The 15,131-nt window shown below is 43.6% G+C and overlaps 1 protein-coding gene across 1 annotated transcript in view; it reads right to left on the bottom strand.

The window, feature by feature from the left end:
* The window catches only part of klhl29 (kelch like family member 29), a 232,935-nt gene that overhangs the window by 149,048 nt on the left and 68,756 nt on the right, over nt 1-15,131 (bottom strand). Inside the window, exon 3 of the mRNA XM_075459139.1 lies at nt 4,263-4,568. Coding sequence (XP_075315254.1) covers nt 4,263-4,535 — 273 coding nt within the window. The 5' untranslated portion in view covers nt 4,536-4,568. The remainder of the gene's footprint in view (nt 1-4,262; nt 4,569-15,131) is intronic.

The following is a 15,131-nucleotide window of genomic DNA, read 5'->3' as shown; positions in this document are numbered from 1 at the left end:
TTCACTGTGAGGAGTGGAACGGAGCCGGAAGGTAAACAATCAATCAACGACTTTCACGATAGACGTTGTGAGATTGGGTCGTCTAGCGTAGCGACACCTACTGATCGGGAGGTGAATTGCCTTGCGTATCCGACATCCCGACGGAGAACTTCGAAAGGTTTAATAGCCCCTGCGTGACCACAGAGTCGGATTGATGGATAGCGACGGAGTAGCATTACGAGGCCTTAAAAGTCAGTAAATAAGCCTTTAAATATGTGTAAGTTGAAACCAGCTGTAGGCACTACGCTAATGGACACTAATCCCAGTAGTTCTAGAGATATACACTGAAATATAAGGTTAAAATTAGGTAAGCACCGATCCGATATTTGGAATGGAATATCGGTACCGATATCGAAGGAAATTTGAGATTGGGTATCGGTGACAATGGGCAGATCCATATCGGCCAATATTTATTTTCTATTCTTTTTTTTTTTTAAATGTTTTTATCTTTTTTTTTTTCCCTTGTCCTGTCCAGCATTGCCATTCATCCAAGGGCCTTTTGCCCCCTCTAGTGGTGAAAAAACTTGTTAAGTTGGGAATACCTCTGATTTTTTTTGTTCGTTTGTTTTTACCAAGCTAGAGAAGCTATTGTTTTGTTCAGATGCTTTTATAATGGATGTTTAATTCCCATTTGAACTAAACTATATAAAGAGCTGATTACTATATATTTTGAAAGTCTACCAGCCAAGCTTGTGAATGTATTGTTTTTTTCTCAATATATATTGTTTTACATTGGATTTTGAATCCCTAATTGCACTGACTGAACCAGTTACACTTGTTATATTTCTATGGTTAAGATTGTTTTACTGGTGCACAATTATTAAATAAATAAGTAATTCAGTACATTTATATCTGTTTATTTGTTTTTAAAAAAAAATTGGAAAGAAATGTTTAAGTAAAGTCTGATGTTGCCTTGCACAATAGAATGATCCCAGTCTTTTCCGCACAATGAAACTTAGCATTTGTTACCATAATTCCGCGCTGTTTTTCTGTATCGGATCGGTATTGGCCGATACTAACCTCAGATATCGGTAGTGAAAAAAGCGGATCGGTGCATCCCTAGTTATAATCCTTTAATAATCGTGTAAATTACTGTAAGCAGTGATGAAGGAGAACTAACAAAACATTTCTGAAGAAAAAACTAAAGGTGCCAATGCAGCGACTGCCCATTGAGAATAGTTACTTTGACAGAAACATTTCTAAGATTCTAAAACGTTCTTTTAAGTAACATTAGACAATTTGGGTATCCCCCCCCCCCGACTCTTGTTGTCATGCGGGGCCACCAAAATGCCATCAAAAATCAAAAGCCCACAAGAATGTCAAGTGACCACAAAGCAAAATGGTGTGGGGCAGGAAACCAAAAGTTGTGAACTGCGGTATCTCAGACTCGGGCGCTCCAGAGCAGTTCAAGGGCTGTGAATGTGTTCAACAAAAGTCAGCGTCCTTTAAAACTAGTCAGAAACATTCAATACATCATATTCATGCGGCATCAATGATATTCACTGTAAGATCAAATTAAACGCGTCGGGGGGAAAAAATGGCAAACTACTAGAACAGCAAAAATATTCAATACAAAGAATGTGTTAAATACGACTCGTAAAAATCACATGACAAGGTGGTAATTTAATTTGCTGCTCAAAGGAAATCAGCAGCCCTCAGCATTTATATGGTGAAAGGTTTTCCTTTCGTGTTATCAAATACAAAAGGCTGACATCCTAAATCAGCAATATGACAACTCTGGTCATTCAGATTATTTTTTTTTAATATCTTGCACTTAAAGAAAGATACAATATATGATCTGCATATAATCAGTTTTGGGACTTGAATGACACCTATATTTTATACGGATAAAGATAGCGTCAGTGTCTGAAAGCAAGCATTTTACAGAAAGATCAAACAGGCAAAATATGTTCAAGTTCCTGAGTTAATGCCTCTGTGTGCTCACAATTAACATAAGCAGCCATACCAGTCGGACAGCAAAAACCAATCCCATCTGGGTGAAATGTTGGTTTACTCGTTGAATATCTCAATATCTATATTGTGAACTTAACATTGCCTCGCTGCTTACGACAATAATAGGATCACTTGATCATGAGGTCAGTTTAATCTATAAATGCAGAGAAAATGATACTGCTGATAACAGTATTTCTTGGAAGAACATCTAGCATACAAAGTGAAGCTAAACTTTCCGCTGACATATGCAAGCCCTGTTAATCAGCAGGGAACAGAAATAGTTTTGGTTATTAATAGCATGGATTTAGAGGGTGCACTGCATGTACACCCATGACAAGAGCAGAAAATACATCAAGTTAATACAACAATTAATCACTGGTCTGGAAGGGGATATTGTAGCTCTGAATTAACTATAATTCACTGTTCCGTGTGGTTGGCTTTTCATCCCCATGAAGAATGCAGCTGGACGGTACTTTCCAGCACTCAGCATTTGTCCCGCACGCAAATGCGCACCTACAAAGGCAAAAAGTGCAAACGTACACACCGCCACAGCACCGTTGTGCAAACTAGATCAGTCTTTAGTTGCTCATTAAAGCTGAAGCTAATCACAACAAAACCATCTAAAAGATCGCAGAAAACAATCAGAAAACTAAAACAATACCTGTTTGGCCCCAGATGACAGCACGGTAAGACACGCAGGGGTATCGTTTTCTCACACACGTACATCTGTACAGGTCTGGCTATTGGACACCAACTCCAAATAGACTGGTGTATTTATGAAGAGCGAATCCCCAAACAGTGGAAATCAATACGAACTGTCAGCTTTTTAGTGTAGCCATGGACAGAGCGTAGACTCGGGGACCATGGAGAGAGCGCCGCATCCGTCCATCAGACTCTCTGTGACCACCAACAGCTTTGATCGAAGATGACAGACAGAGAAAGGGAGCATGCAAGGACAGCACGCAGCTATGAAGATAGAGGGGATAGGCTCCCATGGTGTTGGCCAATTCTTGAGGCATCTCTATCTTTTCCAGGCCATAATTAAAGCAGAATGTAGCTTGTGTATTGCTTTATCGCCTACAGTTCAAAGGACTTCCACAAGCAAAACAAAGTAAAAGGGTAAAACCTTCAGGAAAGATAACAAAGTGGAATCTTGGGAACAATCCTCATAAATCTGCTGCTGCAAACAAAGTTTCCCACATACACTGTAGCTTTGGAGAAGTACAGACCTGTGGGCAAGGCAAAGCCCCTAATTGCTGTGGCAGCCACTGAATGATGACAACGGTCACGGTGGGAGTTGGCCAGACTTTGTCTGAATGTATGTAATTAGTCCGCACAAAAGGAGGGGCCACATGGTGCCACAGTAGATTTACTGCGTCTGTGGTCAGTGCATTCAGCAGGGAGTCTAATGATGAGCACTTAGGGGCTAAATTACTAGTACATTGTTTACCTCTGCTCTTACAAACGCAGACCCCACCAAGAGCAGGAGACCAAGAAATAGGATGACTGTATCAATATAAGCAGAGGCAGGGGAGACGGTAGAAATGTCCAACTCCTTTTTAGTAAAAGCCTCTTCTTTTCACATACTGCAGCCAGCTCGCTAGCACATCCCAGGGGGGAGGATGACAACAAACTGAACTATTGTACAGTCTGTAGAGAAGCAATTTGAGTTTAAATATCCTGATCACAGGCCATGCAAATGCAAAAGATGTTTTCAAATTTATATCGACTCAGGGCTTATAACGATTAAGTCCCCTTCAAAGCATCACTTCTGACAGCAGCATCTATCTGAGCTACTGTCAAAGGTCATTTACATAATGAAAGAAGTAAATTACTAAGGAGGCAAACGCAGGACAAGACTGCTATTTGGCAGAGAGAGAAAATGAAGATGGAGGGAAAATGGTTTGGCAAGAAGGCAGCGTTGGATAGAGAATGTGCAGAGAGAGCAGCGAAACTGGAGTGAGGGATAAAGGTGGAGAGTGGAGGAGGCAACAGAAGGAGGGAGAAGGCGGAGGGGCTTGAAGAGCAGAGGCAGCTGAACCATGAAGACAGGCATGCCGGTGGAGCAATGTTTGGAGAATGCTGGGGAGAACTAGAGGACAGAGAGAGAATAGGAAAGCCTCGAAAGCATGAAATAAGTTGGATGGATGTCCAGCTTTGTTTTTTTTGGAGGGGGTCATCAATGATTAGAAAGTTGAGACAGTGAGAGACAAAAGCTTGGAGAGGCCTCCAAGGTGAGTCAGAGGGAATCGGGTCTCGCAGCACCTTACCTTGCCTGACGCTGGAGTCACTGATCCTGCTCCCGTGATGCATCGCTTGACCGCTATGTCGCTGCTCGAGGTTGTCACGGCAACTGTAACTGGGGTGGGGAGGAGGGATGGGATGACTGGGAGGGGAAGGAGCCCCGGACGGTTGTTGCCATTGACAACGGCAGAGGCACAGCTATTGTTGGCTCCTCCATTGTGGAGGACAGAAGGACGGATGTCTCTCCGCTCCCAGGGTCCCCGGTAGTCCCTCTCAAAGCGGTGGTGGTGGCGTGACATCACTTCCTCTCAGAAGGAACAACGGGGGCAGGCCTGCACAAAATGGAAAGAAAGAGGTCACGATGACATTCTCTTTTTGTGTGTATGTGGAAGTGGTAGTTTTGATAAGAGCTCACACACAGGGACCACTTTTTCACAAAGAGAAAAACAGAGGCATATAAAGAGTGAGACATCGAGTGAAATAAGCAGAAAATATACTGACACGGAGGTGCAAATACTCACAGTATCTGCTCTCTGGGGACCTGACTGACATGAACACGCTGCGGTTCATTTGTTGCTTCTAATTCCTATTCATTCCATCATTAACAAAAGGGTGCGATGTGATGGAGAGACCTGAGCACTGCTGAGCTACAAAAACATCTGTGCTCGGGAGCAAAAATGTTCATATGGTTCAACAATGAGAGGTTAAAGCCACATGGCAGATCCAAGTGGAAACAGGTAAGGCACAATATTTCCAGAGGGCAGCGCAGCAGTAACATGACCTCACGGTCAAAACTCATTTAACTGAATAGATAAATACCCCTGCAATTACAGCTCATCTCATACATCTAATGGCTGGTTAATTCAATCCCACTGCCCTTGAAGTGCATTTGAGGGTTCTTCCCTTTTCAGGCACAGCAGGCTGTGACAGGCTAAGAGGCGACAGTGAGCTGGTATTACATCAGAAAGGAGTATGCTGCTATTGTACTGAATGAGAGCAACGTATCATTCTCATATTATATCGTAAATCAAAGACGCACAGGATCTGAGAAGTGAAATCCATCACAGAGGTTTGAAGCACATTGTGCTCAACCTCACCAAAGACATGTTAGGCTTCCCAAGCCCCAGATGAAATAAATAAATAACAACCTCAAACCAGGTTTAGCAAGCCCCATGCAAAATCCCCTGGTCTATGAGGAGAGAATGACAGCAGATGATAAGTCTTTATTCCTCTCGCTGGGGTCTGTCACACTGCTTCTTTGCCTCACAGAGGAGAGAACGCCTTGAAATGCCATCTTCTCAGTGTGCATCTGTGCGTGCGTGCGTGCGTGCGTGCGTGCGTGCGTGCGTGCGTGTGCGTGTAAAAGCAGTATATACTACTGAATGACTGTGCATCCAAGTAATGTTTTGAGACCCATGTTCTGAAAACTCACAGTGGGAAGTGAGCATCTTGGATCAGGCAGGAAATCAAAGGTTCTTTTCAAAGTGTTGATGCCAGTGATGCACAATGCAGCCTGTGGTGGGAGCACTGGCACTTCTCTAACTTTAACTGCAGTGACCGTTCATTCCATTTAGCTGTTGAAAACACTCACTCTTTCCCTCCATCTTTCACAAAGCTCCTCTACAATATTCCTAATCATACATGTTCGTTCCCTCTCTAAATCCTCAATTTGTTTACTTCTCTCTCACATGCGACTGTGCAAACACAGCGAGCGGATTCGTGGCGACAGAGTCGGTCGGGGCAACTAAAAGCTCTGGGAACCTCTCTCACGGTCTCTGCAGTAACATCTCTCCCTCTCCATGGTAACCCCTTTTAATAACTTCAAATTTTACCACAGACTAACCTTGCATTATCTCTAAAAATATGTATGGAGGGAGTAACACACAGTGCCGGGTCAGTGGAACAATGGCAGAGTTGGTGCCAGGTAATATTCTCTTATCTCCTGAGTGCTGAACCACTGCTGAGAAATATGAGCGTACATGGAAAATTCTTCCATATAAAAACATGGAGGGAAAGAATGAGAAGGAGGGCATTATCTCCACAATAGTCAAAAGTTATTGCAGAGTGCGTTTGCTCTGATAATTTTGCAATGTTTCATCAATCCCTTACAGACACATGCATTCACTGTGGAACTAATGCAGACTGAAAAACCAACTTGTCTTCCTGTAAAACACTGTGAGCATGGTTGCGCTGGAGAACAAATCAATCCATCTGATCATGCAGAAAAGTTTGCACAAGAAGTGCACACTGAAGTTATCTCCATTCCTTTCTCAACTTTCCTGTTCATCTAAAAAATCTCATCTCATTATCTATACCGCTGAATCCGTCGATCGGGTCGCGGGCGGGCTGGAGCCTATCCCAGCAGTCAATGGGCGAGAGGCGGGGTACACCCTGGACAGGCCGCCAGTCCATCGCAGGGCCACATAGAGACAAACGAGACAAACAACCATGCACGCTCACACTCACTCCTAAGGACAATTTAGAGATGCCAATCAACCTAACATGCATGATTTTTTGGACAGTGGGAGGAAGCCGGAGTACCCGGAGAGAACCCACGCATACACGGGGAGAACATGCAAACTCCACACAGAAAGGCCCCAGCTAGGTGTTGAACCTGGAACCTTCTTGCTGTGAGGCGACAGTGCTAACCACCACACCACCGTGCAGCCCTCATCTAAAAAATGAAAAAAAAATAAATAAATAAAAATAAAACAAATCAAGCAAATGTTCCGTCTTGAGAGGGGGCGGAGGGATAATTCAGACTAGTTTCACTGAAATCAAACTACCCAACAAGTTCTCTTACATTAAACGCCAGGAGGCTTCCTTTCATGCATTTTGTGATCTGGAAAGTCACCAATAATGTGTGGTGCCTTTGACCTCCAATATTTTGTGGCAAATTTTGTGTTCACCTTGTGTATTTGCTGGGGAGATATTTTGCCATTTAAGCAGGCTCATTAACTGGGTTTGGACGGATAAAGTTGGTCGCATGCTTTGGATGCATCTAAGAATATTTGGAGACAGGGTATGTTAGCATGCTTTGTACACGGCCTGTCTGAGTTGTCAGTTTACGGTGAACAATGCAGCACTTCAAAAATGTGTGCACTTAAGAAAACAGCTGGAACACAGCCGCTAAAGCACAATGACATGTGAAAACTTATCAATTACAAGCCACTCATGCAGAAGTCCATACTGCCAAATGTGACTGGAATAACGTGTGATATCACTTGGATCACTGCACGTCTGTTTTAATCATAACGGCACGTGGCATTCATGCGTGAAAAGCTTTAGAAATAAATGTTCCCCAGATACCGTAGCTGATTTTGGACTGAGCAATCCTTCACTCACTGTGTGAATGCATGTTATATTGTGTTACAACATACAGTCACGTAATAAAAGGACATGATGTCAAGACATCCTGTGGTCCTCACCAGGCAGTAAAATAAAGTAAAGACCACCTCCAATAAACAAGAGCATATGACAAATCGCACTGACATTTATTTAACCTAAGCCAAAAATGCTGAGGCAGTGCGTAAAAAACAAAGTACAGCCCCACTGCATGCATAGGAATTAATCAAGTCATCAGCACCTCTAAAAATGCAGAAGTTTTGACAGTTTGCTGGTCTGGAGCATTTGGGTGTGTGTTAAATGTAAATGTAAATGTATTTTATTTATACAGCCCTTTACAGACAATCCTTACGATGTACCAAAGTGCTTTACAGCAGGTAATAAATAAAGAGAATAAGTACAAACAAATAAAAACAATAAACAGTGAAAGCAATAAAATACAACAAAATCAAATAAGATAAAAGTATCATCATACTACTGGGTATTAAAAGCAATCCTAAATAAGTAGGTTTTTAGCACAATGTTAACACAATGCCAAGGAGGAAAGACATTAGAAATTATCCCAGAGAAGCAATTGTTGCTGCCCATCAATCTGGGAGGGTGGTCAAAAGGCCATTTCTATTTGGAGTTCATCATTCTACAAGGAAAACATTCAGGATGATTTGGGCTTGTTTTGCAGCCACATGAGCTGAACACCTTGCAGTCATTGAGTCCACCATGAACTCTTCTGTACACCAAAGTATTCTAAAGTCAAATGTGAGGCCATCTGTCTGGACGGCTAAAAGCTTGGCTGAGAGTGGGTGTTGTAAAAAGACAAATATCCCAAAGACGTCAGCAAATCTACAACAGAATGTCTGAAAAAGAAACAAAGAAAAGGTGTTGCAATGAACCACTCGAAGTCCAGACCTCAACCTGATTAAAATGCTGTGGTGGGATCTTGAGAGAGCTGTGACTAAGTGAATTACCACAAACCTTAATGAACTGAAGCGACACTGTAAAGAATGAGTGGGCCAAATGTGAAAGACTGATATACAGAAAATTACTATTTGGAGCCACTGCTACTAAAATTGGTTCCACAAGCAGATGAGTCACGGGGTTAACTACATTTTTCAAATGTACTGCTTCTGCATTTTGGCTTAGTTTATTGTGAAATGAATAATGACATGATGCAGCCTTTAATGTGCTGTTGTTCACCCGAGTTCTACTGAAATTTAATAACTGGATCAGATCATAATATAAAACAAAGAATACCCCATCAGTACTATCTGAGAAATAAACTCTTAACCTGATTCTTTCACAGGTTCAGTTCACAGTGTTTGAGTCAAACATTGCTAGTGCAAAATAAATGTGGTACTACTTCTCATTTGCAACATTATACACAACTGCTGACTGTACTGCTGTGGGACTAAAGGGGAGATGGCCCTGGTGTAAACAATTTGCACGTTATAAAAAGTACCAGCTCTTATTTAGATGCCACAGTGCTACCCATTTCAGCTGATACTAATGTTAACATGAGTCGTCTTAAGTACCTTATATAATTGACGAATGCTGTTGTTTCTGCGTAAGGAGACGCTCTCAGATTACCATGCTTCACATTCTATCACTCACTTACCCATGTGGCATTTTCAGAATCTTGGCTCTACATTTCAATATGAGCTCAACCCTCTAAGTGAATTCCTGTCATCCTTGCATGATACATGCTTGCATGTACTGGGAAACTGGAGGCCGGCAACTGATCCCAGCAGAGCGCCTCGTCACTGAGATAAATCCCACTACATTTATGGTCCTTGGCGAACAGAAGGATTTAAGCTACTAATTACAGAGACTTGGGTTCCTTTTTGCAGCAGCGTTTCTGCAACTCCTTTAAAGCCCGTGTGTGTGTGCGCGTGTCAGTGCACGAGACCCACCTTGAGGCCGAGAGTGGACGTTTGTGAGGCCAAGTATGAAAAAGCGATCAAATAAATCTCACTCTCAGGTTTGCCTGTGGAAACCAACACCCAACACACCTGTGGATTCTGCCAGACTAGATAAACACTTAAATGCTTCACATTTCCAATGACACTTTGCTCGACGCCGCACAGCTCCGGGGAGATGGCACCAATGAAGATTTACCCATTTTTCTTTCACATTCAATGAAGTCCCTGTCAGCCACGGACAAGGCAATGGTCTTTCAGAGGAGAGATGATAACCTTTGCTGCGAGGCGTACAAGTTAAGTCAATCTAAATGCCTTTTCAATTTTGTAAAAATTAATGACAGCATTTCAGTCATAACCTACAGCAATTAATGAGATTCTTCAGCTCCTGGAACCCTGTCAGCATGTTAATAATCTTACCTGAAGGTGTTGTGCATCCCAAATGCTATTTTCTGACTCTCGCTCCCACTTAAAATAAAAGCTGATGACTGAGAATACTTCTGAGAGATGAGGAACTAAACAAATAATTATAATTACTAATCCTCAGACAGCTCAAATAATAAGACAAAGGCTTTTGTTTCAAACATGAGCAGAGGTGTTGAGAAAGAAAGTGAGAAATACTATGTCAGCAATCAAATCTAATGAGTCGACTGACTGGCATCTTCATTGTGTTGTCAGTCACGCCGTGAGCGGTGGTGGAGGCAGAATTTGTGCTCACTGGGAGGTTTTGATTGCTGTTTTTTTTTTTTTTTAAACTACCTGTTCTCGTGCTGCTGATGCATCACAATCCAAATGACACTACAGTGGATGAGAGAGCTTGTGGGTGAATCCATGTGTGGGCATTTGCCAGCGACTGCATGAGTGCGAGGCCAATTGTAGCCGACACCATCCTGACCTCAGTGCCATCACCATGGAGATGCCCGGCATGTTAGTGCAACTCCACACGGCGCACATTGGGAGCTTCCAATAACTTCAGCTCTTGAGCGACGGCTGACTGATTAGCTAGAATAAAGCGTTGTCTGGCAGGTGGAAACGTGAGACACACACCCTTTAGAATAGCATCTGTCACTCCGAGGCGGCGCGCAGCATGTCGGGTGTGTGTGACAGAGCTGCGTTAACAAAGCCATGTGGGAATACGCAGGGAGCTGCGGATAGACGTGAGGAAAGAAGGAGTGGAACAGATGGACAGAATGCGGCAGCGACGGAGAGACAGCCAGATCATGTGAGCAAGCCAACAAATGGGAAATAACAGCAGTAACAGTGTGTGCAGGCAGAAATAGAGAGTAGGATGTTAAGAGTGGGATCAGAGGGGAGTGGGGTCGGGTGTGTGTCATTCTACTGTTCTAGGGTGTGATGTTTGCTTTGCTGGCACATGCACTCTGCTTATAATACCCAGCTGTAAACTCCTGCTGCTACAGATACTCCCTGAGAGGAAGGGTTCCTTTTCCAAACTGTAGTAGTGTTTACTTCTATTGACCCAGTGACAGCCCAGCTTCAGCACACAAACAGACACCCGCTACACTCACAAGCCAGTGCTAATGATCCATTCGTCCAGCAGCAAGTCCGGATGGTACGAATGAGGGGCCGGGGATATAAAGGTATGCTGTAACTTTATGAGGACAAGATATTGCTCTAAATGAGTGGCCCTGTGGGAGAAGCACAACCACACACACAGCAACTGGCGCAGGTGCTTGCACTTTGCTCACACACACACACACACACACACACACACACACACACATGCAGAAATGGAACTAGACACCATGTGCTGACAGTTCCTCCAGGACAACAGAGGTATTCACACTGATATTCAAATAAAAGAAGAGAATGTCGGTACAGGAATAGCCCGGGGCAAAGCGAGTCGGAGTCTCGTGTTTTTGAAGGCTCGCTGCACGGGGCACACCAGATACACCGTTTTAATTTGGATGCCAAGCATTCACAACTGTTTACACAAGCATAAACACGCATACAACGGCGCATATCAGCCACACAGGTGTCTTTAATAAAGCAATGTACTGGGAAAATGACATGGATTGGATAATACAGGGGAAATACTTTGGGTACTTTTCCCTAGCCTGACTAAGTCATACTCACGATTCTAGTCAGAATGTGAGTCTGATACCGCTCAATAGAGATTTGGGTATGGGGCATGTTTCAACCGAACCAGGAGAAAAAATGCCTCTTCACTCAATTGGATAGACCTACAACCAATCAGAGCAACGTAGTATGTGACGTAGATTAAGCAACACACACTTGTTGTAGGAAGGACGGCAAAAACATCTTTTCTATCGATAAAAGCCTTTATCGCGTTCCTCTGTTCGTCTTTCAAAATTAATGCAATGTGGAGATCCTGTAGAACAGACTCGATGGCAGAATCTACACACCCTAGCTCTCCAGCGGCAGCCGTGTTCAGCTCTTTAGTGACGTAGTCGATAATGTCCCTGTTGATCATCTGTCCATCATCGTATAAAGCCCGCCCTGGCAATCTGATTGGTCCGACCAATTCTTGGTCGGGCATAATGATTTCCCAACTGAGCAGAGCCAGACCGAACTTCCCGACCAAATCTTTTATGGGCGGGGCTAAGTTCGGCTGGCACCCAGGCTAACTTTTCCCCCCCGACTTTTGTTAAAACACTGATAAATAAAACCAAAATGAAACGTCTAAAACGTAATTTTCAGCTTTCGCTCATATTGCATGAAGCACAGGAACAATTGAGCGGATGGTAGAGGAATAGCAAACACAGAAAATTAAAATTGAAGTTTCAGTGTCTATCCCATTAGCTCAAACTGGGTGGAGATGAAGAGAAAAGGAACATCCTCAGTCTCTGAGGAAGCAAAGCTAAATACAGCTACCTGCTGGCATGGAAACCCAAAAAGCCTATTGTTGGGATTGATTCTTCGCATTAGCAGGTTGAATTAATCCTGGCGGTTTGAGGGGAATCAGTACGTTGCTACTAATCGTACACGTAATTAAGTTCTCCGAATGGAATCTGAACACAGCATGGAGTTGCTGACAAGTCATAGAAATGCGGGGCCTCTCAAAACAGAATCCTCTGGCTTGGGAGGCATATGAAACCCAAAATTGCCTCAATTGTAGCTGATTAGAAGCACATAGGCTTTTCTTTTCTTTAGCAGCTGCTGTTACAACACAAACCCAAATCCAGCACCTTACACGTCTTTATATCATGGTTCTGTAAGGATTCCCCGACAGGTTCAGAGAGCATCGTGAGAGATTGCACTTTGTACATTAATCTGACACTTTGATGGATGAAACACTGGTGGGGTGACGCGCACCTCATTTTGCCAGAGACAGACACTCCCTGATCATCTCCCATTTTATAAAGCATGCAAGCAAAGGCCAAATCAAGGCTGAGTTATACTTCTTTTAACTGCCCTTGCGCTTGCGTTAATGGCTCGAGACGTTTACGCTTCATTTAGCTTTGCCGGCGCTTGCATGTGCTGCGTGGCGATTCACCGCCAGGACAGTAGGTGGAGTAGCGGGTTTTTTCAATGACAAGCCAACTACGATTAAAGGAAATTCACCGCCAGGACCTCTTCGGCAAGTCTCTCTTCGAGTGGAGTCATCATAGACATAATAGCTTCTTCTTCTTCGCTTTCTACCTTGGCGTTTGAAAACAGCGGTCTTTTTTTTTTTAACTTTATTAGTAATTCAACAAAATAACAGTTTACAAATGTGAGCATAACGCCAAAAAGAAGATAGCCAGGGGGAGCATAAGAATAATGATAATAAGAAGAATAAGAAGAAGATGACCTTCATAATGCACTTACAAAAAGAAAAAAAACAGCTGTCTTTTATTAGGGGATGAAACCGGAAGATGAACACGCCGCCGGATGTGATGTAGATAGTGGCTTGTGCTCGTGTCCAGAGTGCCTACTCTATAGCTCTGCTCGCGTCTTGCGTGAAGTTTAGAAAATCGAGGTGACACACGCAAGCACGCAAGGGGGGGCTTGCAACCGCGCAAGGGCTTGCGTTGCGTCTTGCGTTACCGACTATAAACCAGGCTTCACTCAGAGAGGATAAAAAAAAATTTAAAAAAAAGATTCACTTGTATTACACAGACAGCAAGAAGAAAAATAAAAAGAGCTGAGGCCAAGGTTTACTCTTTCTTCAGATTAAGAAATATTGCATTGCCCGCACCAGTGACAGGAAATTTCCCACTCAGTGCGCATCAGCACAATTCTTTTAGCAGAGCATTAATGAGTAAAAACTTTCAGGGGGGAAAGAAAAAAAAAAGGCAGCAGTGTTCTGAGTGTGTGTGGAACATGATGCATGCGTTTCCAAGCTGCTTGTTTACTGCAGTTTGAACACACACGGTGTTGTCGGTTCCGTTTTTCATGGTGAAAACAGTAAGACCCCATTCTACCGTCCAAAACAACATTTCAGCTCTCACTGGCACCCACGCAGACAGGAATGACCATCGCATTATGAAATGTTGCAATAATCGAGTTAGTAACACCCTGCCAGTGTTTGGCAGTCAGCATCCCGGGCCTGTCATTAGCCTGAGGAACAGAGAGGCGCTGCAACCTCCACCAGTGAGCGCCGCTGCTCAGTTAATTAAAACACAGACTTTCAACAAAACGCTACATTATCACGACCGCGAGACACGAAGCTGGAAAGAAAAAAAAAAAAAAAAAAGAACCAAAAAACAAAACTGGGGCGAGCGTGCGCACTTTCCTATCCAGCCTTCCTGCAAGCTTTTTTTTCCCCCTCCTTCCTCTGGAGCAACACATTTCCAGACGCCAATCACACAGTATTTTCGGTGCCTGTGGCTGTGTCGGTGTGTGCGTGCGTTTGCCTATTCTCTGCGGCCCATGGCAGCTGTCGCCTTTTCTCTCCTCGCTGCATCCTTTTTGAAAGTTTCTCTGTTTTGACGCCATTGTTGGTTTTTGTTTGGAGAACAAACGGCTCACTCTGCTGACGCCACACATGGCTACACACATACACGTACAAACACACACACACGTCGGTTAGAATAAATAACAACCGGCATTCTATAGGCTGCTGCATTGTTGGGACAACTGTAAAATCCACGTGGCCTTGTGCATGTGTGCGTCGCTCAGCTTTGGGAGCGGAAAGCGGGGCAAGTGAAAGAATAGCGACTTAATTACCTAAATGGCTGCTGTGGAGATTTCTGAGGGCAGTGGGCATCCATCTCTTTCAACACCACCAGCTTAGAGTGAGCAGCCAAGGAAGAGAGATCAAGAGATCCAGACATCAATAGTAGCCCAGAGATGGGAGAGTAAAAAGAAAAAAAAAGAAAAGAAAAGAAAAAAAGAGACCAAGAAAATTAACTGAGAGCAAGAGATAGGAGACAATGTGGATGAGAGTGGGAGGAGTGGCTACAGTGACAGTGATGTATAATGGAAAGGTTTGGGAGTTGAATGGCTTTGGTCAGCGGCAGGGACCATGCTGGCGGCAAGGATCGTGACATCACCTCTGTCGCCATGGAAATGCCCCGAGTTTTCAATTATGCTCCTCTCCATCACAAAAAGGCTCAAACTCATCCATGTTTAACATCAGATGTGATTTAAAGATTTAAAGAAAGCGAGGCCAAGGTCTTCTGCCAGAGGGACGCTCTGCCCATCGGCTGCCCATCTATCCTCAGCTAACACTGT

This window comes from Odontesthes bonariensis, chromosome 24 (assembly GCF_027942865.1).
Source record: "Odontesthes bonariensis isolate fOdoBon6 chromosome 24, fOdoBon6.hap1, whole genome shotgun sequence".
NCBI lineage: Eukaryota > Metazoa > Chordata > Actinopteri > Atheriniformes > Atherinopsidae > Odontesthes > Odontesthes bonariensis.
The sequence above is the reverse complement of the archived record's forward strand: the minus strand, read 5'-3'. Positions and strand labels throughout refer to the sequence as shown.